The sequence below is a fragment of the Cervus canadensis genome, chromosome 12 (genome assembly GCF_019320065.1).
Source record: "Cervus canadensis isolate Bull #8, Minnesota chromosome 12, ASM1932006v1, whole genome shotgun sequence".
NCBI classification, from domain to species: domain Eukaryota; kingdom Metazoa; phylum Chordata; class Mammalia; order Artiodactyla; family Cervidae; genus Cervus; species Cervus canadensis.
In genome coordinates this window covers 46,389,687-46,414,512 of record NC_057397.1, presented here as the reverse complement: position 1 = coordinate 46,414,512, position 24,826 = coordinate 46,389,687, and the positions used below count along the sequence as shown (strand labels likewise).

General features: G+C 36.0%; 1 protein-coding gene across 11 annotated transcripts in view; it reads right to left on the bottom strand.

Moving 5' to 3' along the window:
* The window catches only part of TRPS1 (transcriptional repressor GATA binding 1), a 271,550-nt gene that overhangs the window by 175,497 nt on the left and 71,227 nt on the right, over positions 1–24,826 (bottom strand). For all 11 annotated transcript variants that reach the window (XM_043483074.1, XM_043483077.1, XM_043483067.1 and 8 more), the window contains one exon: positions 8,611–9,214. In XM_043483074.1, the coding sequence (XP_043339009.1) occupies positions 8,611–9,214 (604 nt within the window). The remainder of the gene's footprint in view (positions 1–8,610; positions 9,215–24,826) is intronic.

The window sequence follows — 24,826 nt, the reverse complement described above, 5'->3', positions numbered from 1 at the left end:
TGAGCAATTGTATGCTTCTAACTCTATAATTTTCCAAAGAAGGAAACAGGGCATTAAGATTGAGTGACTCACCCAGGGTCACACAGTTAGTCACAAACTGAGTCTAGAACACAAAGCCTCTTTTTCCTCCAATCCAGTACTCTTTCCACTACATCACAAGGGAAGAGTAAAAAAGAAAATATAAAGTATAATTTTACTGGAAAATAAAGTCCTTTCAAGCCTCAATCAGAACCAGAGACACTCCATTAAAGGTGGAACACACCCACTTCCAAACTCAACCGTAACTTGAGAGGGCTCAGGCACATTACTAAAGAATGATTTGGATATATTTTAGAGTCTTAAAAATACTTAAACTGTTTGTGAATTTAGGTAAGCTCTAAATTTTCATTTTTTAAAAAATTCTGTGTGAGATACATTACTACAGCACAGTTTTGAGAGGCATAGTAACTGGATATTTAATTTATAGATTACAGACTGCCCATCTGGACAAGTCACATTTTATACACCTCTAACTTTCCTTGAATCAGTTATATGATTCAGGCAAAGTAGATATATTTTCTTGAATTATCAAAAAAATTTTAGGTTGTAAATTCCTGACTTTTTAAGAGGAATTAAATTAGCCAAATGTGTATCTCCTAAAATACGGCCAACATTGCTTCAATTGTAGCATGTTTTGCAAAACAGATAAGACTTCTAAAAAGTTGTAAGTAAATAACACTTTCATTTTTTAAGGTTTCAGGGAAGAAACATTGAAAGTCCTACACTGAGGTTTTATTTTTAAAGCAAATGATTATTTTCAAGTAGGGGGAATAGTTCTCTCAAATGTTTCACTTGTAAATTTTTAGATTTCCATATATAAGTCTGACTTAACTCCTGTTTGTTAATGACAACAGACATCTCTTCATAAATGTCATTAATTGGTTAAGAAAGGCCTGAGCTTCTGTATTTTTAGGCTATAACAACCACACTCAATGTTAATCAAGAAAGTGGGTTTTTTTTTTCCCTTGTCATTTTAATACTTGATTAAAAAGTAGTAAAGAAAGACTATTCTATCTGACATTCTGAAAATCCTACAAAAGAAAAATACTTTCTAATGGAATCAATGTAAATATTTCAGCAACAAATAAGAATAAAGATCATTAAATTTCATATTTTAAAGAGGAAGAATTAAGTTATTCTCTCTTATATTCCCTCAAAGCCCACACTATTATTCACCACATCCAACACACCTCCAGGAACATAAAAACTAGGTCGAGAAACTGTAAAAGGTAGTGAAAACATCATCCATGGAGGCAAAATGAAAACAAGCAAAATAAAGAGATTTTTCCCCTACAAAAGGTAAGTCTATCTGAGTTAACTGCTTTCACTAAGACACATGACTCAACTCTGCTTAAGAACATAAATAGTACTTAGAAATAAATTCTCTAAAAAATAAACTGTACTGCACATGTAATATAAGGGAAGCATATCATATCATTGTCTGGCTATTGGATATTTGTCATTTTTCATACACATAAGAAATAGCTATTAATGAGTATCATTTGCTGTTTCCTTAATTATCTGCATTCATCATCAGTTAATTTAGTTTAACAGTTAATTGTTAGTTAGATATTTCTAGGATATTATTTTCCAAGCAATATTTATTTGTTGTGTCTCTTAACAATGACCTGTTTAGATGACAGTTAACTTGAACATGGGACAACACTTGCTATCAGTCATGTATTTTCTTATTTAAACATTATAAACTGTATTTTGCCTTTTAGAAGTATAGGTGCATATCCTTAGTTTTGCTGGTTAATCGTGATCCTACAGACAGGTAAATTTCCAGGTATGAAACAACTCACCCTTTTCATAATTAATATGCCCAAATTAAATCTTGGAAGGTGAGAAACATTTTTAAAAGGCAGGTTAACATGTAAAATTATGTGTGAGAGCTATCTGATCATCCTAACATGGGAGATGATATCTCCCAACTTACAAATAGCAAATGTCCTGTCCTTACAAAAATAAGACGAAAGTTAAGATTCCCTTGCCTTATTTCTAATCACTGATAACAGGATAAAAATATACCACAAGATGAATATTATGGATTTTTTCCAAATAAGGTCATCATCCAGATTCTATTCTACTTGTAAATTATAGCTAAACATAAACAACTATAAGGGCTTCCCTTGTAGCTCAGCTGGTAAAGAGTCTGCCTGCAATACAGGAGACCTGGGTTTGATTCCTGGGTTGGGAAGATCCCCTGGAGAAGGAAATGGCAACCCACTCCAGTATTCTGGCCTGGAGAATTCTGTGGACTCTACAGTCCATGGGGTTGCAAAGAGTCGGACACGACTGAGCTACTTTCACTTTCACTTTTATAAACATCTATGAATGAGAGCCTGGCAGGCTACAGTCCATGGAATCACAAAGAGTCGGACACCACTGAAGGACTAACACAACACAACACAAATGTAAATGTTGCTTCACCAAAATAAAGGAAGCAGGTTTCTGGAAGTTCACTGAAACTATCTGAATCTCCTTGAACTAGTAACACAACCACACCAGGTCCTGTTTGCCAAGTTTCCTTGAGTTTATTCGTAGACCATCCCAGTAATCAACATGCTTGTCTACAAACACTTAATGAAAGTTCACTAACAGAATCAAAGGAAAAGGAGAGTAAAAGAATATAACAATGGAAACAATATTTTCTTTTTTTGGTGGAAGCAAATAAGAAAACACACAGAAATACAAGGTAGAAAATTTCCCCGGATTTTAGGTAATCAACACTTCTATGAAATCCATCCATCCATCAGACTGGACTTTGCCAGAACAACATTAAGATTCACTCCAAGGCTGTGTGTAGCTCATGGCTGACACACTTTTGAATCATTCTGTATCTGTGCTCTTGAAACTTGGGCCACTTTCTGAATACTGTTCACTTCCAACATCTAAGAACATTCAACAATAGGGTCCTTTTTGGGCCCTGTTATCTTCTGACTCATGCCGTCTGTGAAAAAAAAAAAAGGAAGCCAAGCAAAAGATAGTTATACAGGAAATAATTAACAGATAACTGTGCTGAAGGATACCATTTCACAGCGACTACAAACTTACAGACCAATTCACTAAAAGATACATCTGCTTCCCCTGCCTTAGAAACCTGGGCCAACAGAACTATGCCAGACTTCACAAAAAGCCTAGGTTACAAAAAAGAGGAAAAAAATGCACTTTTAAAAAATACTTGAGCCAGGGGAGCCAACTTAAAAGAAAGAAAGTAGAATAACAGAAAATCCCATTGGTCAAACATATACATATCAAGTTGATTTTAGTAGTGATCTATTGTCAAATACGGTATATTAAATGCATAAGATAAATAGTCAATAAAGGAAAAAAAGCTACCTAGATTTTCTTTAATAAATACAAAGTGATTTGTTCACTATTAAACAAAAACTAAGTGGATGAATGATTGCTATTTTTAAAATAAACCTATTATATTCTTGAATTTAAATCATACTGTTTTAAATCATAATCTAACAATGTACAAGGATTATTCATCTCTGGATAGAGTCAATGGTTTTTAATATTTTCTTCTTGGTCAAAACAAAATCAACAGTTACCTCAAAAGAAACTTTACCAACATGGCTTATAAACTACTATTTCATAGGTAATGATCAGGGAAGTACATACTCCCCATTTGTCCTGGTTTAGACCTTCTGTACGGTATTTGACATATCCAAGTACAAAATTCAAATGAAGTCAGGAAAATATTTACGTACCTAAACACTATGTTAAGACAACAGTACTTAAATGATAGCTGCTTCTATTTTCATTAAACATGAAGCAAAACAATAAATATCAGACTTCTCACTAAAGATCATCTTTAGTTTAAAAGAAGTTCCTGCGATCTTCTGTCAATGGTTGTAGAGGCATTCAACAATGTCGCTTGTTTAAACGTCTGTTTGGCTGCCAATGGACTGTCCCCAAAAGAACATTTTTGCATCTCAATGGACTGTCCGGTATCAACAATCTTTAAACTATAAATTTAACGCCGCTGAAGAAAGGGGGAAATAACACCTGCTTTGTACTGTCTTGGTATCACATTTACAAAATGAACAAATCATCATGCTCCTTTGCACTTATCTAGAACCCAGCATCTGACAATCTCAAATGGCCTGACAAACATTAATTAACTAAGTTGCGCAGTACTCCTGGGAGGATGGCTGGCATCGTGCTCCTCTCTGGGAGACAGATGAACGGGATCCTGGGAGGCCCTTTCTTTGAGCCAATGGTTCAACTTGGATCTCAACACCCAGAACTTGAAACTCAACTCCACAGCCCTGGCCAGACATTTCTGTCAAAATCAAGCAGTGCAAAATGTACATGCTAAAACGGACAAACTTCCCTAAATAAATGCACACTGCAAACCAAAATCAATCACAAAGAGATTTATTTTTCGCCTCGGTGCAAGAGCAAAGTGGACTGATAACTAGGGCGTTGCACTGATGGAAGAATTAGAGACTATCAGTTATCTGACTGTGACATTCTGTTCTGACATGACATGAAGAAGTTTACGACAGAAAGTAAAGATCTGCCAACCAAATGTTTATATGTCTGCATTTTATTTAAAAAAAAAATTTTTTTTTAATGTATTTGACTTTGGCAAAATCTTTGTGAAATTTAAGGACAGGTGTTTGGTTCCTTTTAATGTGGTTATCAGCTAAAAGACAAAGCTTTCTGTGTTATACAGTCCAATCTAAAATGTTAATTACAAGAATGAAACCTAGAATTTCTCAACCAGGAAATAATAAAATGCATACAGTTACATCTGCATAAGAAAGCTACCAAATAAATAGCACTCTTGTGAAAATAAAATTTCTACAAGATGCTGATCAGAAAAGAGCACCTGACTACACTGAGTTATGACTATACTAAGTTGTTTAGTTTAAAATGAGAAGGGAACCTCTATTTGAATACAAAACCAATTAATCTTGCTTTCAGCAAGACAGTATTAAATATGTTAACCTCTTCACGGAGCTAAACTTCAATGTTGCATATTCAAAACATTTTTAGGAGCTTATTCATGTTTTATAAGATCTAGAAGTTTTAAAAGAGGAACAGTTAAAGTTTACCTATAAACTTGGACTATTTCTAGCAAAGCATCTACAGGGTTTAGTATTTCTAATCTTAAAGAAAAAATGATTTATAGAAATACTGTTAATCCACAGAAAAACCCTATTTTCATAAAACAATTTACAAGATGAAGCTTATGTTAATGTGTTCCCTGACATATTCAAAGCACAGTGATAAACACAGGTCACATACACCATTTAGACATTTTTATAACAAGATGATTTTCATACTAGTAACAAGGGAAATCTAAAGACATACACCAAATGAAAATATACATATATGAGCTGCCACTGAGTACAAAATTAAAAGTCAAACACTGATCTATGAAAAAAGGAAAGAGAAAAAAGAAGTGAAGAAAACTAATGAATATTTTGAAACTTGAGCTCTTCTCTGTGATTCTTTTATTTCCTTCCTCACTTGGAGTACAGCAAAATTTCATAACTACAACCAGTTAAAAACAAGTATCAGAAAAACCAGTACTCTGCAAGCAACATTATAATTACATGCTTTGTGACCTAAGCCTATCTCCAGTCAGCTTACTCTTAACACATTATTGACGGGAGACATATTAATGCCACAGGCATTAGTTTCTGCAAAAATCCCCCAGTTAATAATGTGTTAAAAAATGTTTCCATTATTTACCAGCACAGTGTTAAACTATTTTAAATTAATATTTTCCACATTTAATTCTCGATACCACTCTGCACAATAGTCAAAGATGATGGTCAAGTTTTTATTTTAGTATTAGAAACTACATGAATAAATGTATTTATAAATATATTTGTTCTATTAATGATATATCAGATGTACTACTTAATTTAATAAATCACTTTAAAAGCTATTTTCGATTTCTTAACTCTCTACTATTTTGAAACATGCCAAACAGCAAGTTAATTTCAAGTTCCATTCTACGATTTAAATTCAAGTATGAATAATATTCTGTAGATATATATTTACAAAGACCACTGTATTTTCATTTAAAACATTTAAATTGTGCTTGCATATTTCAATTGTGTATTTATAAATTTTTATGGACCTCTAAAATCACACAATTAAAGTACTTTGTTTTGGCCTTCATAAATATGATGGCGATATTCTTTTAGGTTTCCTCTGACTAATGGCAGAAAAAGAACTGAGAAGTATGTATTTGCCATGGTAACTCAGTGACACTAATTTTTACCACCAAAGTAAAATTCTAGTCAAATTCACAATCAGAATGGGCTATGCTTCTTAATTCTCACAAGTATCTTAAAAGGTTAATCATCAATTTATGTGCACATTAAAACTTTTAAATTTAGTTAATACACTAAATATTTCACAATAAATGAAATCAGCTAACACTTCCTGTCCCAAACGTCCAATAAAACGGATGACTTTCAAAACCACGAGTCAAGTCCAAAGAAAATATAAATTTTAAAGATTCAAATTTTACTGAAATTACAGAAGAATGATCCAAGACACTTTAATATATATATATATATATATATAATATGTGTGTACATATATATGTATATATGCGTGTATATATATTTCTGGGGGTCAGCTCTCAAAATTTACTAGATGATGGCCTTTAAGTATCACAAACCCAACAGTGAGGAATCTGTTAGTCATTATAAAACATAGATAGCCTCTCGCTGAAGATTTTCTACTTCAGCAGCTAATGCAGAGGAACTGAAAAGACAGTTGAAATGATGCAACAGAAAGTTGAAATCAGGGAATTAAGGAAGTAGAGGAATTGAGAAAAACAATTTTTTTTTTTAAGAAAAGTATTATCACCCTCAGGCTGCTTAAAGAATAGAACTATCCTGCTCAGATTTTAGGCTGCACCACTTCATAAATTACTGCTCACTCCAAATTCTTAAGTGTATATAAAAAGAGGCAGAAAAGGTAACATTCCAGAAACAGTCTAAAAGAGTCACATAATTTGATACCAAATGAAGATGTCATGGATGAAAAAACACTGTTAAGTTGGGAGGGGGGGAAGCATGGGTGCTCTAGTGATACATATGTAAGGCCATCAATTCCACCATACTGTCAAGATGCAACCTAAAATTTAAAAATCCTAGGGCATGTCCTTCCTACGTTATAGCCACTTGAGATCAGAAGAGTCCTGACTCCCTAAGAAAATGACGAGCATGTACTATGATAAAATGCATATTATAAGAAAGAAGCTCCCTAAATCGAGTACCCACTTAAAAAGCACAGGAACTATTTCTCTTTTTTCCAGTTACTTAGGATCAGCTTGCTCCTTCCCAGTAGGCAGGAAGGATTCTTTGTCTCTCAGTGCACAAGGAGGCATCTCCTCTTCTGCATTCAAGCCCTTCCTTAGCTTCAGGGCATGACTGCAAACAGGAAAGGTAACAGCTTTTACAATTAACTGTGCTCCTCTAAGGGGCATTTCTCAGTGCTACTAGAGAAAACTCAGAGAAGCACAGACAGGCTTTAGAGACTCTGTAGGAAATGAGGGCAGAGTAGCCAAGCCATCATGGAAAGAGTAATTTTTCTCCCCAGAACACATCCAAAGAGAACCCAGTGGTCTCAAACTTCCAGGTCAAAGCACTGGGCTGGCTGAACTGTATTTCCTAACCAGCTCTTCTGTAAAGGTTATCTGGTTTCTGATCCTACCTTCGACGCAGGAACAAAGCTTTGAAAACAGCCTGAAAGCTCAGAACTTCCTCAGAGTCAAGGTGAGATGCTGAAGTGGTGGGCTTAGGCAAAAAGCAAGCATCACTCAACTGGGAGCTCACGAATTTTCAAAATCTAAAATATTCCTTGATAAGTCACAGTCTACACAGCATGAAGAGAGTGCTCAAGGATCTTAGAGAGCTTTTGTTTTGTTTTGTTTTCCAGGTGGGACTTTGTCTTTCTCCCTACAAGAGCCCAATAATATATAATTCATGGTTCTCTGTGAATACTTTTCACAGCATTCACACTTAGGTCTATCTCATTTTTTCCCCTCCTTTTGGCAATAACATAACTAGCATGTGTATCTAACTATGCTGTGAGTTTTAAAAATACCACATTTCTGTATTCATATCTCATCAAGGGCTTTGCATTCTCAGTGATTTACATCTCTGCTACATTCCTTATTAACCATCAACTGTGTCACACCACTTCAAACTTCAAAGCCGTTTTGTCATTTTAAGGTAACAGATGTGTATCCTGCTGCGATTCCGAGCCTCCCTTTTCCAAAAGCACCCTCGCTGCGTCGCAGAACGACCGGTAATGATTAACAAACATTCAATCAGCGCTGAACGCAGTGACAAACAAGTGACTTCTACCCCCACACGACCAAGCGTGTGTCGCGTACACACAAACGCCCGGCAGCTGCTTCCTCCCGCTTCGGCCGGATTACCTATAAACCCCTAGACTGACACGCATCATTTAGCTGCACTTGGTTAAAGGCATGATACTAACTCTGGAGAATGTGGGCTCCCCCAGCTCCCAGCTTCCCCTTTAAGATAAAAAGGATTACTTAAAAAAATGAAACCTTCCTACCCGTAACAGGGACTGGGATTCATCCTTGGCCTTGCTCTCTCCAGACGCGGGATACTGCTGGGGGAGGGCGCCGGGCTTCTCTCCGCCCGCGGGCGCCCCCTGCAGGAAGCCCTTGGTGTCCACAGCCAGGCCGTAGATGGGGCGCCCCAGGTGCGCCGCCTCGACGTTGGGGCTATCCCTCAGGGTCTTCGCCTGCTCCTGGGGGCCGGCCACGGGGGTCAGGAGCCCCAGGCCGGCTTGGGCATAAGACGGACTGCCCCGTAGGATGTCCGCCCCTCTCCAAGTCACGCTGCGCAGCTCATCGCTTGAGCTCTCAGCCCAAGCCTTTTCCTTCAGCCCATCCTTGTCTTCGAGCTTCTCCCTCTTCACCACACTCTCAGCAACTGGCTCTCCCATTTTAGAGTCTGGGTTGAGCAGACTGTAGACCTTGAGGTCCATCTTGGGCTCCTCCTTGATGGTGGAGACGGCATGGCCGTCCTCCTCGCCGTTGGCTGTAGTGCTGTCTTGCTCCTGGCAGTGAACAGTGTTGAAGTGCTCCAGTAGTGACTGAGTCTCGGCAGCGGTGAAACTGCACTGACGGCATTTGTAGCAGCTGTGTGCTCTCCTGCAGGAGAAGAAAACCGTCACTCCGAATCTAGCACACACAGAGCTTAAAAGAATCGTCTTCAAGCACCTGGATTTTATCCCCTGCGATGTAACAGGCAGAACGAAATACAGTCGTCTCAGCACCCAGAAACCGGCATATACTAAACTGGCCTCTTAGTTCGAGGTAAGGCATGAGATATTCCCGTTTGTTATATTAGCAATAGCAGGGATATGAACACACAGACACACTTCTGTGTACACACACCAGCCAAGCAAGCCACAGTTAAAACTGGTTGATGTGCTTTATTATTGAAGGACCTGCTCTGTTCATTTTCCCGTGACTGCATAATCATCAGTTCTATATTATTTAAAAGAAATTCATACATTTTTACACCTGATTTCATCAACGGACTTTTCTGTTTCTGCTTTTTTAAACTACACTGAGATATTTTTCACTCTAAATATACATACATTTCTAGTGCTGAAGTATTCAATATAGCCTTTATATAAATTAAAATAAATTATACCAAATCGATTAAAATGTTCTTTTCTATCATAAATTCAAACCCACTGAATCAACCAAATGAAGCTGACTACCCTAGAGCTTCCAAGGAGGCTCAGTGGTAAAGAATCCAACTGCCAATGCAGGAGATGCAGGTTCGATCCCTAGGTCAGGAAGATCCTCTGGAGGAGAAAATGGCAACCCACTCCAGTATTCTTGCCTGGAAAAATCCCATGGACAGAGGAGCCTGGTGGGCTACTGTCCAGGATACAAAAAGTCAGACACAACTAAGCAACTGAGCATGCACCTTATATAATCTAGTAAGTAAGATACACCAGAAGCTCAAAAAAATTTTAAGACAAAGTTTTTTTAACTGTAAGGACTTATGAACATTTGACCAAGTGAGTATCTCTTGGGTGCCAAGCAGCATGATAGGTGCTGTGCAGATATATTCATTTAAGGAGGGTGTGTGAACGTGGGTTTATGTATGTGTTTTCTTTTTAAAAGGCATAAAACAAGGAGACCTTATTGTTGGCTTCTGTAGCATCTCCTGCTGCTAGACAGAACAGTAACTGTTAACTGAAGACAAACAGTTTGTTTAATAAAGAACAGAGACAATGTATCCCAAAGCATACTGGAAAGGTGCGCAAACAACTCAGAATAGAATGAAGCATACATTCTTTAATTGTAAAAACCCTGTATGGCTCTCTAATTAAACAACCATGTGAAACACTTGCTACTCCACTGATATAACATGTTAGGAGCTACAACTTGAAATAAAGTAACAAAATAAGTTTTGAGAGCTATTGCTCAATGCTCAGGCAACATAGGTACTCCTCTATGTAATCTGTAGATAACCATCACAGTATTACTCTGCTAGGCACTGGGTACACGCCGGGGAACACAAGGCACATAGTCTTTGTCCACCTGGTGTTTAGAGTCTAGTCAGGAATGACAAGCTTCACATTAGACTATAAATAAATATGTGAGGACAAAGAGTGATAAACACTAAGAATGAAATGGATGGGGTGATAGTGGGGTGGAAGGGCTCCTCAAGGATGCCAGGAAAGCCTTTCTGAGGGAAGCATATCAAAGAAATGATAGAAAAGAGCTATCCTGGGAGGAGAAGGAGGGAGGGGGAAGGGCAGTACATTCTAGCAAGTCTGAGATACTAAAAGAGGCCACTGATGTTTGAGAGGAATAAGTAAGGGAAAGCTAATAATCAACAAGCTTGAGGATCATCTAGAGTTTTGTGGACCATGACAAGGAGGTAGGTCTCTTCAGAGAGAAAAGGAAGCAAATGTAAGGCTATAAGCAGAGAGGTAGCTTAGTCAGTCCTGGGTGTTCATTGGAAGGACTGATGCTGAAGCTGAAACTCCAATACTTTGGCCACCTCATGCAAAGAGTTGACTCATTGGAAAAGACCCTGATGCTGGGAGGGATTGGGGGCAGGAGGAGAAGGGGACGACAGAGGATGAGATGGCTGGATGGCATCACTGACTCAATGGACATGAGTTTGGGTAGACTCTAGGAGTTGGTGATGGACAGGCAGGCCTGGCGTGCTGTGATTCATGGGGTCGTAAAGAGTCGGACACGACTGAGCTACTGAACTGAACTGAACTGAGCTTAGTTAAATATGTGCTCTAATAGCTTTGGGACTTTAATAGTTTCCGTATTGGATGACTTCATTCCGAGACCTGTTTGATGACTGAGAATCCAAAACAACATTCTCATTTTAAGGAAGCAAAACTCAAAGGTATAAGACATGTAACAAAATCTCAGCCAATATTTGTTGAGAGCAATTAACTCAGTACATGATTATCTTCTTATCATTAAGAGCTTACATTTGGTTGAATAAATAAGGATAAAGTTTTGCTTTTTAAGGAGGCTGTTTTCAATCTTTTTTTCTTTTATTTTTCTTCATTAAGTAGCAAAAGTAAAACAGGAGGATATACAATAAATGATAAATAATTTGATCATGAATTGACCATAAAAATATAATAGTAAGATAAATTATTCTCAAGTGAAAAAAGCCAGCTCTTAAGGAGAAAATATACAGATGAATCTTGCCACCAAAATCAAAGCCAGAAAACTTGAAACAGAATTAAGATCACAAATGACAATAGGCAAGACTCAAAATCTAGGACTTAGAACATCTGGGAACCTCATTCAGAGAACCTTCCTAGCACTAACTATATCTGATTATCATCCAATGGAATATAAACTCCTAAACTCAAACTGTATCCCCAAATTGTTAGCTTAGCTTTACAGAGCTTGATCAGACAGATAAAAATGAATTATCAGAATGGTCAAAGGTCTAAATATACCCAGGAAATACTCTACTGAAGATATACCACATTATCTAGTCAATCCGGAAAATTAAACATAAACAAAACCCACCATCAGGAAGCACATTCACAAGCTCTGACTGACCTACATCCCAAGACAGTTTTAATGAGCTCACTACCTACTTTGGCAAGTATGCTGATGGTTTCCCTGACATGGTGGAGTCTCTGCTTAAAGTCTGTGATGAAATCTGTGCCTATAAATTAAGACTATAAATGGCCACTGCTACTTCTACCAAAGGAACAAAAAATTCCAAAGGACAAATGTTCTCAAGAATTACAGTGATGTTATTTCAAGAAACAAAGACAATTCACTTTAGGGCAACAAGGAGAAAGATTCAACAAACAGGAGAGGAAATAAAAGATTCTTGAGTAGGACATGACAAAATTATTTTAAAACAGCAGACTCACAGTTCTTACTAGAGGAGCAATTTAGTCCACTTAAGAGATGCTAGGACCAGAATGCCTAAATTTCGGTCTTGGCTCTGTATTTTACTCTATATGCAACTTTGGATATTTACTGAACCAGCCTCAATCTCCTCACCTGCAAAATGAAAATAATAATGCCTCTGGAATGAGTTAATCAATATAAATCCTAAAATTAAATAAAGGGAGCTTATATGTGAATTTGCATTCCATACTCCGTTCAAAGGAGCTGAAACTTTGGTTTGGTTATTGTACCAAATGGTAATTTGGTATCATTCTTTTCTATTCTCCTATGTACCTTAACCATGATAGACATCACTCTTAAAACTATGTTTATTTCCTAGAAGATTCTTTGTTTTAAGACATTACCAGGTAGAATGAATTTTATGCCTTTTCAGCTTCAATGCCTTTTCAAAGCCTTCAGCTTCAAAGCCTTCAGCTTCAATTCAATGCCTCAAAGATGAGGCAGTTTAGCAGTTTACTTAATTGTCAAGTCTTACTCTTTTTTCAATAATAGTATGAGTACTATTATCCATAATCTTAAAATTCTGAATAACAAAGATAGAAAGGGCATTACCTGTGTTTTATTAACAATCTTCAGAGGTGGGGATGCATTGTGAGTGTATTCAGTAAAGTGGTTTAAAACCATACTATATCTAGTAATATATCTCAGTAACTATGTGCCATCAATATCTACTTTACACTGCAATCTAGAAATGTCCTTGAACCAACCTATTCCTTCACCAAATAAAGATGAATACACCTAACTTTATCCAGTATTTGACTGACATGTCCTCCTAAGTATACAAGGAGTTCTGGGTGTGTCTCGCCTAGGCAATGAATTCATCACAAATATCACACTGAAACAAGATGTCTGGGACTTCTAGGTTTTCTAGTTCCAAGTTCCTGCCCCAACAGACAACTCTCTGACTTCTTATAGGTCTCAGCAAGACCTGTTCTGATATGCCCACAGAGGAGTTCCTATTCTGAATGATCAAGGTAAAACCAAGACAGGGACTGGAGGACTGTCCGAATGCAACTGTTTAATAAAGCAGGAAGAAGACAGAAACTGCAGAGATAAGTGCTCAGTGAAAACCGGGTTTTACGTTGAAAAGAAAAACACATATTAACAGGAAGGATATTAAAGCAAGGTGGCAATAACAAGCTTAACGCACACACCTTTCTTTTGAAGACTTCAAAGCACTCACCCATATGTGATCTCACATTCCACTGATGTATAAAGCCTATTTTTACAGATAAGTAAAATGGAGAAACAGTGTCTTGTCCATTTCGTCTACATCAACTCAAGAATACAGGGTGACTACCTTCCAGTACTCTTGCCTGGAAAATCCCATAGATGGAGGAGCCTGGTAGGCTACAGTTCATGGGGTGGCAAAGAGTTGGACACGACTGAGCGACTTCACTGCCACCTTCCAGACACATGTTCTATTTTTCTATCCTCAGTTGCCTAAATTTTTAACTTTATATAAAAATTAATGAAATCACTGGCAATATTGACAATGAAAACATGGGGGATAAAAAATGAAAATATGAGGGGAAGGGAAAGTTCTTCTAATGGACAGAAGTGAGACCAACTACAGCAATGTTTTGCAAAATGGGATGCATGCAGTGCTGCAACTGAAGAAGTTTCTCAGCTATACAGATTCCAGAGCCTCTGTGCTCTATGCTCAGGCATATCTGACTCTCTGCAACCCGACTGACTACAGCCCACCAGGCTCCTCTGTCCATGGCAGTTTCCAGGCAAGAATGCAAGGGTGGGTTGCCGTTTTCCTCCTCCAGGGGATCATACCCACCCAGGGGCTGAATCCACGTCTCCAGCATCTCACAGATGCCTAACTGAAGACCTCTGGGCATAACCTGAAAATCTGAATTTTTAGCAGTCTTCAGGGGACACCCATACAGAGCTAGTCACAAACTACATTAGTAGATATATCCTGGTTCTAAACAACTGAATGAACAGACTCAAGCCATCCTCTGACTCTAATAAAGCACAGGTAATGCCTTTACTCTCTATGTTATTTAGAATCATAAGATTCTGAGTGTGACTACTATTAATGAAAAGAGACCAAAGCTTGACAATTAAGCAGTAACTGCTAAAGCACTTCATCTTTCAGGCCATTGAACACCACTAGGTGAAGCAGAAAAGGCATTTGCTGCATAATACTCTAGAGAACTGAAGAACTTCTTTCTCTGTATAATATTCATCAAACAAATGATAGGAAATATAGTGAAAAAAAACATTATTTTCAAAAGTTGCTACATGAACTTTTCAATCACCTATGTTAACATCTGAGCAGTTATTCTTAAGCCCAGTATTCTTTAGTGCTTAAACATTCAGAAAAATCACCTGGGAATCTCATTATAATTCAGGTTTTGATTTCGGGAGCCTGGGATGGAACCCAATAGTCTCTGTTTCTTACAAAATCCCAGATGATGCTGACGCTTTTGGTTCCCAGACCACACCTTACATAGAAGGAGTCATGAAACCATGGTCAGAAATAAGTCAAGATGAGTCTTAGTTAGACTAGAATGTATACATACTCAGTATTTGAGTATACTCGCAGTATACATACTCAGTATTTGATAGAAGAACATTCCCAAATGAATTCTTTATGATGAGCAACATCATTTTCCCTCTTAAAGCACATACTCCCACCTCTGAGAGCCAACCCTAACAGCTTTATAAGCTCAAACTATAAACATGACATTGTCAAGCATAATCCCCAAAGAGTAATTCATCTTCTTTATTTCACTGTTTGGGGATCATCTTTCAGTATTCTTTAGTGCTGGGCCATTTATATATATTATCCGACAACAATCACACAAACTATCTATTTCCATCCCTACTTCATAAAATAAGAATGTGAAGTACAGACAAGCCAATTCATAAAAGAATATGGAGGGCATGATACAGCGTTTTAGCTTATGTCCACAGTTACTCTTGTATGTACGTGGTAGACGGTAGAGGCAATGTTACTAGCTTATTCAGGAACTAGTTCCTGAAAGATCTGGGCATATTCTCTGACTTGTGTCACTCTCTCAACAATAACTGAAAAGACCTTCAGTATATTGCTGTGTCCCCCCCAAAATAAAAAGGGTTTTTTAATCCCTAGTATAAAAAACATTACTGAAGAGTAAAAGTTTAGTCATTGACAAACTATATTAGTTTGGAGTCCACTCTAACCTCCTACATGCACTTCATTTTATCAGCGTTAATATAAAAACCTCTAAAGGGTTCAGAGAATTTTCCCTTCAGTTCTCAAGATCCACCTTAACTACCTTCTCATCCATAAAAACTTCCCAAATGACTCAACCCAAGAGTAAACCTAACATCTTCTGAGCTACAATGAAACTTTGTCATCCTCTGAAGATTTTTTTCACATTGCTTTTTATTAAAATGGCCTTTGATTTAAGTGATGGCATAAAAAGATTTATTTCATCACTTAAAAAGCTCCCATTTAAAAAATAACCATGTGGGTCTTACTTTACAGTTATATTGTAATTGCCTGAAAATCAAGATCAAAGCCCACACATCCTTCCACCCTACCCAGAACATCCAGAGAGTCAATAAATATCTTATTTAATAACCAAAGGAATGAACAACCACAGCCCAGGGGACACTAGACTTAATACATAGAGTCATAACACAGCAGAGAAGTACATAGACATTTTGCAGATGGCATATTTTGAGTGGCCCACTGAATAAAGTCTTAATTATTTTAGAACTTCTAGAACGTCTATCAATAGCTACATTAAGCAAAACTAATTTAAAAGACACTGCAAATATATTTGCATTCATTTAAATTCTATACTCTGCTGCCATCTGGATAGCAAACATTCTCTTCATGCTACCTGAAGAAAAAAGATGTCATTCTGTAGATCGCCCTGCCATGGCTGTCAGATAAAACACAGGATGCCCAGTTAAATGTGAATTTCAGAAAATATGCAAATATTTTAGTGTAAGTATGTCTCATGCAATGTTTTCCATATACTTTCATAAAATCTCAATTTGTCCAATGCAAAGACAATGAGACAATCAACTTTGATAAAAGAGATAATCATCTTTTGCCTCCAGAGAAACTGGATCAAGCTGGATAAAAAAATCAAATCGTACTTGATTCAAGTGACTTAAATTTCTTTGAGAAAAAAATGATTTTTCCTTATCCTACTTGACAGAGTTTTCATGTGTTATAAAAAGCATTTATTTCAGATCCATTCATATTTCAGTGCCTTTTATTCTAGTAGAAGCGTTTCATTCATTAGTAGAGATTAAAAATTATTTTCATAATTCATAAAGAACTGAGGTTTTCTAAATTCTAGAAAAATCAGCTAAGAGGCTACTCTTTTGCTCTACTCTGATAATATCTGTATATTTCAATTTTCATAACGAACAGCTCACAGTATTTGTGGAGTCAGCTCTAAGCAGCACTTTGTTTTTCTCCTTTCTCCTTTATTTTTGCCATCACTTAAAAAGTTCTCCTTTACCCAGTAACCTATATTTCACTTTCAGTAGTTTTAAGCACAGTTTTTCTGCCTCAATGACTAAGTGAACATCAAAGTAAATGAATAAAGTATAAATACTAATCCATTAAGACTTCAAGGTATTTTTTGGTAATTAGGTAAACAAATACCAACAAATAAGTTGTCACAAAAGCAGAGTAAATGAAGTAATTTAATTGAAATTAGTTCAGTAGATGTGACAACTAGTAAGTCATATTTTGTGTCATAAGTCTACAGGTGTGGCACTTGAGGTAACCAGCACTGCTGAATGTTGGAATGAAAAGCTTGTGAAGAGAGTATTTGAGGGACAAAAAGAAAAGGAATTACAGATGTGTAGGTGGATAACCAGTTCAATCAACTTTTAAATGTTGAAAATTGAATATTCAGCTTTAGTCAAGTGCAAAGGGCCATACACAATATATAATCTATTGAAAACTGAAATTCTGAATGAGGAAGATTCCATTCAACCTGCTCATCCTGTATTTCTTAATTGAAATGATCTGATGAGTATTTGCTCATTTGGAGTAATTGGACCTTTTTTTAGAAGAGTGTGGGGTGATTTCACCTTCACATGGTAGGAGAAAACACAACTAATGTCATATCTGAAAGAAAAAAATCTCAATTTATGATTCACTTTCAAAAATAAGATGTCCCTATCAAATGTTCGAAATAGAAAGATAAATCTTTCCATGAAATAGACAGTAAACAAGATGTGAGAAATAAATTATATAATATATATAACAACACAATATGAAATGGAAATCATGATTAACACTTATCTTATCCAAAACTCAATAATTGTTCTTGTATAAAGTCTTCAGGACTATCAAATTTGAAATTTCTAATAAATTATGTGTCCAAATAAAGGTAATACAATTGTGGGTTATTTCCTTAATGAACTATGGGTAGCTTTTTGTGCCACAATGGGAATTTTCAACTTGAATTATATTTCAAAGTTTTACAGGCAACTGATTTATTACATACTGTTCAAAAGAACATGACACATAAAAGACACAAATGTAGATGATACTATTATGGTACTCACCCTTTTAGAAACTGTACTAATGCACTTTGTACTTAGCTTTTTCAGATATGTTGATAATTATGTGCTTATCATAAAATCTATTCTTCAGAACTAGCAGGGCACACAGTTCATGCTCCTTCTCAGAGCTCTTTTAAGATAGAAATTGTACAGTAGCTACATTAATTTAATCAGTTACTGCATCTAATGCTACTTCCTTCAGCCTGAGATATATATGTGTAAAATATTCACTGTTTAAAAAACTTTGACTCTGAACAGATAAATGCTTGTCATCACATACACTACCAAAAAATATGTACATTCTTCCACGTTCTAGTTAAGTAGATAGGTAATGACAATATCATTGACTTTCAAGTAGTTCCTTAATGATAAGGGAAGTTAAATATTTACTCAATTGTTTGTTGTATATGTGTATGATGAGAATTGATGCCTCATTTTTATTTTAAAATGTTACTGTATAATGTTAGTCACACATGTGTACACACACATTATATACACATTTATAAAGAGATTTGGCAAAAAGTGAAAACTGGAACATAATCATAGAATCATAAAATATGATTTATATATATATATATATTCTTCACATATAGAGAGATTCAGAGTGACACAGAGTCTATGTACACATATATATACAAAAACAAGAAAAATAATATTTATGGAGGAAAAATAATATTTACGGTGCAGTTCAATGTATGTATATAAATGTAATGAACAATACAGTGTAAATATAAGTAAATATATGTGAATATATGTATATATATTCAATAAATATATATATATTACAATAAATTATTGGATATATTCAATATTAAATATATTGAATATATATGTTCAATATATATATTCAATAAATATTCAATAAATATATATATATGTATATAGTTTTATTTTGATGTTTTTTGAACTTTGTAATGGTGTGAAGCTACAAATAGTTGCCTTTGGTTTGTTTTTATTCAGTCAAAATTATAAAGACATCCACGTTGTACTCAGTTGTCATTTATGCAAATTCACTGTTGCATAATATTCCATGTATGAAAAATCTGCAAGTCATGTAACTAATCTCTTACAAATTATAAGGTCTTTTCTTGTTTGTTTTGGTTTTTTATTTTTGTTTTGGTTGTTCTGCTCTTTAAAAAATACTACTTTGAACTTTTTTTTCACTTGTTTACTAGTGGTCCCAAACAAGAAGTTTCCTTCTGAGGGTTGAAATGATGTGATCTTTGGGAATATGAGCATCTGATATTGCCAGAATTTGATAAATTCACTTTATAAAGTCATCAGTTCAGTTCAGTCGCTCAGATGTATCTGACTCGTTGTGACCCCATAGATTGCAGCATGCCAGGCTTCCCTATCCATTATCAATTCTCAGAGCTTGCTCAAACTCATGTCCATTGAGTCAGTGATGCCATCCAATCACCTCATCCTCTATTGTCCCCTTCTCCTCCTTCAATCTTTCCCAGCATCAGGGTCTTTTCCAATGAGTCAGTTCTTTGCATCAGGTGGCCAAAGTATTGGAGCTTCAGCTTCAGCACCAGTCCTTCCAATGAATATTCAGGACTGATTTCCTTTAGGATCGACTGGTTGGATCTCCTTGCAGTTCAAAAGCATCAATTCTTCGGCACTCAGCTTTCTTTATGGTCCAACTCTCACATCCATACATGACTACTGGAAAAATCATAGCTTTGACTAGACAGACCTTTGTTGGCAAACTAATGTCTCTGCTTTTTAATATGCTCTAGGTTAGTCACAGCTTTTCTTGCAAGGAGCAAGCATCTTTTATTTTCATGGCTACAGTCACCATCCACAGTGATTTTCAGACTAAGAAAATTAAGTCTCTCACTGTTTCCATTGTTTCTCCATCTTTATTCTTCCCCATCTTCCCCAATTGTTTCTCCACTTCATTGCCATGAAGTGATGGGACCAGATGCCATGATTTTAGTTTTATGAATCTTGAGTTTCAAGTCAGCTTTTTCACTCTCCTCTTTCACTTTCATCAAGAGGCTCTTCAGTTCCTCTTCGCTTTCTGTCATAAGGGTGGTGTCCTCTGCATATCTGAGGTTATTGATATTTCTCCCAGCAATCTTGATTCCAGCCTGTGCTTCATAAGTACTGGCAAATTTTATCCACTTTATCCATTTTTTTACCTGTTACATATTTTTTGTCTTAATATCTACATTTTCTGGAATAAATAAAATGACCTCATTTTTTTACTTTGGTTAATACCTACCTTGTGTGATGTCATCTATCCTTATCTTCCTGCTATGAAGGTCTAATTTAATTACACTGAATAGAAGGGTATGTTCTATATATTATTTTTTTGAAATCTGATTTATTTTTGGCTTAGTATATGACATGTTTTATAAGCATTTTATATCTTCTTGAAAAGCACAGGCATTCTCTAATTGCTGGGTGTAGAAATTACATATTTTAAGTAATTCAAGTTTAAAAAATAAAAAATAGGGAGTTCCCTGGTAGCCTAGTGGTTAGGATTCTGGGCTTTCACTACCATGGCCCAGGTTCAACCCTGGTCAGGGAACTGAGATCCCAGAAGCCTCAGAGTGTGGCCAAAATAAATAAATACATAAATAAAGTTTCTTAATTTGTTGCTCAAATATTTTACATTTTGAAAAATTTTTTTCTGTCCACCTTTAATAAGGGAGGTTTCCTAAAATGTGCTACTGTGATTATGGTTTGTCATATTTTCTCTGTAGTTCTTGATTAATTTTTGATTTACATATATATTTTATATTCATGTTTTATATATCAGTAACTAATATATCTTGCTGATGAACTGAACCTCTTCTCATTGATAATGACTTGTCCCACATACACTTTTTAAGAGTCTAAACTGTATGAGACTAATAAAGCTACCTCAAGTTTTATTTGGTTTGTATTTGCTCCTATAACTTAGTATATTTTGTTCTTTCAAACTCTCAGCCTTATGCTTTAAGTGTGTAACCTATACAGAGCTTTAGTTAAATATTCTTTTTTAATATGTCTGATAATATTTTTAAGTGGAAAGTTCAATCCCACAGGTTCAAGATTTTTGATATATGGACTTTTTTTTTACCGTCTTTTTAAAAAAATTCTATTTGTCCACTTTTCCCCATGTATCCTCTTTTGCCATTAAAAAAAAGATTGAATTTGATGGGTGTTCTCTATTTTGTTGTCCGTTTTCCCCCTCTAGAGCTTTGCAAGTCGTGTTCTCATCTCCTACTCTTTCCTTTGTTGCTGTTATTTAGTTAAGTCCTGTCCAACTATTTTATGACCCCATGAACTGTAGCCCACCGGGCTCCTCTGTCCATGGAATTCTCCAGGCAAGAATATTTGAGCAGGTTGCCACTTCCTTCTCCAAAGGATCTTCCCTACCCAAGGATCAAACCCACATAGCCTGCATTGGGAGGCAGATTCTCTACCTCTGAGCCACCAGGAAAGCCCACTCTTTCCTTAGTTATCCCTAAAACTATTAAAGTATGCATAACAAAATTCTAACTCCAGACAATTCAAGCACCTTAAAACACCCTACTTCTGATCAATCTCCCTGCAAATTAACATAATAGTGTTGCCCAATATCTCAGTCCATCCCTTTATAACTGCATAAATTACGCATGCTATGGTTGTTAAATACAATTATTCACACTTCCCTGGTCTTTGTTTATGTGAAAATGTCTTTTCTCTTAGTTTTGGAAGATAGTTTTGACAAGTAGACAACACTAGGTAGACTTTTTTTTTCCCCCTTCAAAACTGTGAACAGTATTCTTCTCTCTTCTGGTTTTCAGTATTGCTGATAAAAATCTGCTATTAACCAAAAACTGTTTCCTGAATAGTTGAGCTGTTGTTTCTCTTTAACTGCTCTAAGGAATCTCTCTGCCTTGGCATTATAATTTTTACTACAACAGTTTATGACTGAATTTATTTGCATACAGATTGTCCTCCACTTACAATGACTTGACTTACAATCTTTCAACCTTTTAGGATGGTGCAAAAGCCATAAGCATTCAGTACAAACTGTACTTTGCATTTTTAATTTGGATCTTTTCCTGGGGTGATGATACACAGGATATGTGATACAATGGTGCTGGGCTCAGCCGGGTGCCCCAGCTTCCAGTCATCCATGTGACCATGAGAAGAAACAGCCAATAAAGTTACACCCATTCTGTACCCAACCATTCTGTTTTTCACTTTCAATACAATAGTCAATGAATTACATAAAATATTCATCATTTCATTACAAAACAGGCTTTATACTGGGCTTCCCAGGTGGTTCAGTGGTAAAGAATCCACCTGCCAATATAGGAAAAACAGGTTCAAACCCTGGGTTTGGAAGATCCCCAGGAGAAGGAAATGGCAACCCACTCCAGTATTCTTTCATGGGAAATCCCATGCGCACAGGAGCCTGGTGGGCTAGAGTCCATGGGGTTGCAAAGTGTCAGACACAATTTAGTGACTGAACAACAACAAAACCCATCAAAAGTCAAATCTAAGTATCTACTTAGTATATGGTATCCTACTTTGTATCTGTATTTATGTTTTTCATCAGTGTTAAAAACTCTTCTGCCATTATCTCCACAAATATTGATTGCCTATCTTCCATTTGATATTATTTTCCTCTGGGACTCTAATTAGACTCATGTTAGAACATCTTGTATTTTCATATCTTAATAAACACTATTGATATTTTCCATCCCTTTCCCCTCCCTTAAAGTATTCTAGCTAATACCTCCAGATTTAACTTTTGATTAACTCATTTGCTGTCATTCATTTGCCGATCTGTTACTTCTCCTATCCATATGATTTAAACTTCAGTAATTACTGTTCACTCAAAAATGCCTTTGTTTCTTTTTTTAATATCCCTGGCTATTTATAGCTTCATGTAGCTTGATCAGTTTATAAGTGTAATTTTCATTTATTTAAACATTCATTAATTATTATTTTCTCAACGAAAAACTGTTGATCAGAAGTTCCTGGGTATCTAAATCTATTATTTGCATTTTCTACAGATTTCACATGTAGCAATTTAAAGCCTTGCCTGTATAGTGAACGGTTATAATGGAGAGCTCATATGAGGTTTATCTTAGGCTCTCCAAAACATGGAGGTGAAAACTGGAGTATCTTGCTAGAGACAAATTTGTGTTTACCTCTGACAGGACTCAAGAAGAAGGCAGTAATATAGAATCACGTTAGTCACCTTCATGATGCCAGCTTACAGTGAGACCCTTGAATTCAACACCCTCACTCTGCCAGTGATCACAGGCTTAGTCTCAATACGACTGCAATGTCAGTGTCAGTGTTTGCCCTCTGTACAAGCTTGCACTGCCGGTTTGCTCTCCCCAGACTGGGTTTAGCTCCCTTTTGGTAAAGGAGAGAAAAGAAAAATTTCAGAAACTTCTCCTAATTCATGGAAGTCTAACATGTCACTAAGAAGTATGTTTTATCTGGTATAGTTGTTTTGTGAGGATATATTCCTCCTGTAACACCAGAAGCATTAAATTGTAACACTGAAAATTTGGAAGAAAATAAGTCAGTTAGAGAATGGGCAGGCTGGTAAATGAAATAATACATAATAAAAGAAATAGAGTATGAGAAACAAATTCAAAGAGTGGAACATAACAACTTTGTCAGGATGTGAAGTATGGGAGATCATAAGTAAATGTAAAACATAAAGAAAGGAGAATTGGTCAAATTTCACTTACTAACTGGATAATGTTGGCAATTCAACTCAGGTTAAACCTGGTTCTTTGGGAAAAGGCCCGTGGGATGAAATCCTCACTGAGGTTTTTCTCTGATAGCTTTATATCAACTCTCTTGCTTCTCAGCTATAGTTATTTCATAGCTACATCATTTCACACATTGTATAGCTTTCCATTTATACTATCTTTTTACTACATTGTAAGTCTTTATATATAAAGTACTCAAAAGTTTAAAATATTCCACAGTAATAACAGAACTATGGTAAGTTTCCCAACATGAATAATATGAATAAATATAAATTTAACTAGAAACTGTTGTAATGTGGTAAATTTGTCTCCTCTTAGTATCTTCAAAATTGGCATTTTGAGAAAGTGCTTTGATAGCAGATAACGTTTTCAACATTCATTTGACTACTTCCTTTTATATCCCTGGAGCCTCCAATGTCCAACTTCCAGTAGAGTTTCTTTATACTTCTTTTTGTTTGTTTCTTTTTCTCTCTTTATACTTCTTACTGAGCTGTGACTCCTGAAACTGTAAGTCTCCACATTTAGATTATTTCTGTAAGAACTCTGATTAGAGATAAACTACTCAGCACCCTAAAGGACCTAGGACCACACAAACTACACTAGGTTTTAAAAATAAGTGCATGAGTATTGTAATGTTTTAGAGACAAGGGGTGCTAATTTTGTTTTAATCTAATAAAATGCTGAGAGGTTGATTTACATTCAAAATAGAGTATCATTTTGTGAGTCCTCAGAAGGGTTCCAAGACCATTCAATAATCAAAGGTTAAACTAAAACTCACTATGGAGATTTTCACTTATTCATAACTACTGTGAAGGCAAAATCTCACTGGGATTTCACCTATTTAAATACTCAGTGAGTACCTATCACTCCTCCAGGCACTACGCGAAATCGTGCAGAGACAACAGTGAACAAAACAGAGACTAGTCTCTGGAGCTCACCTTCATTACTGAATATTCACTAAACTCAGATTATTCAATAATATTTTTATGCATATTTTAGTTCTTAGGAGATTTTTGTCTATTTAACCAAAACATGGAATCACTATTTTTCCAGCCCAGTTTTCAAGCAGTGGCCT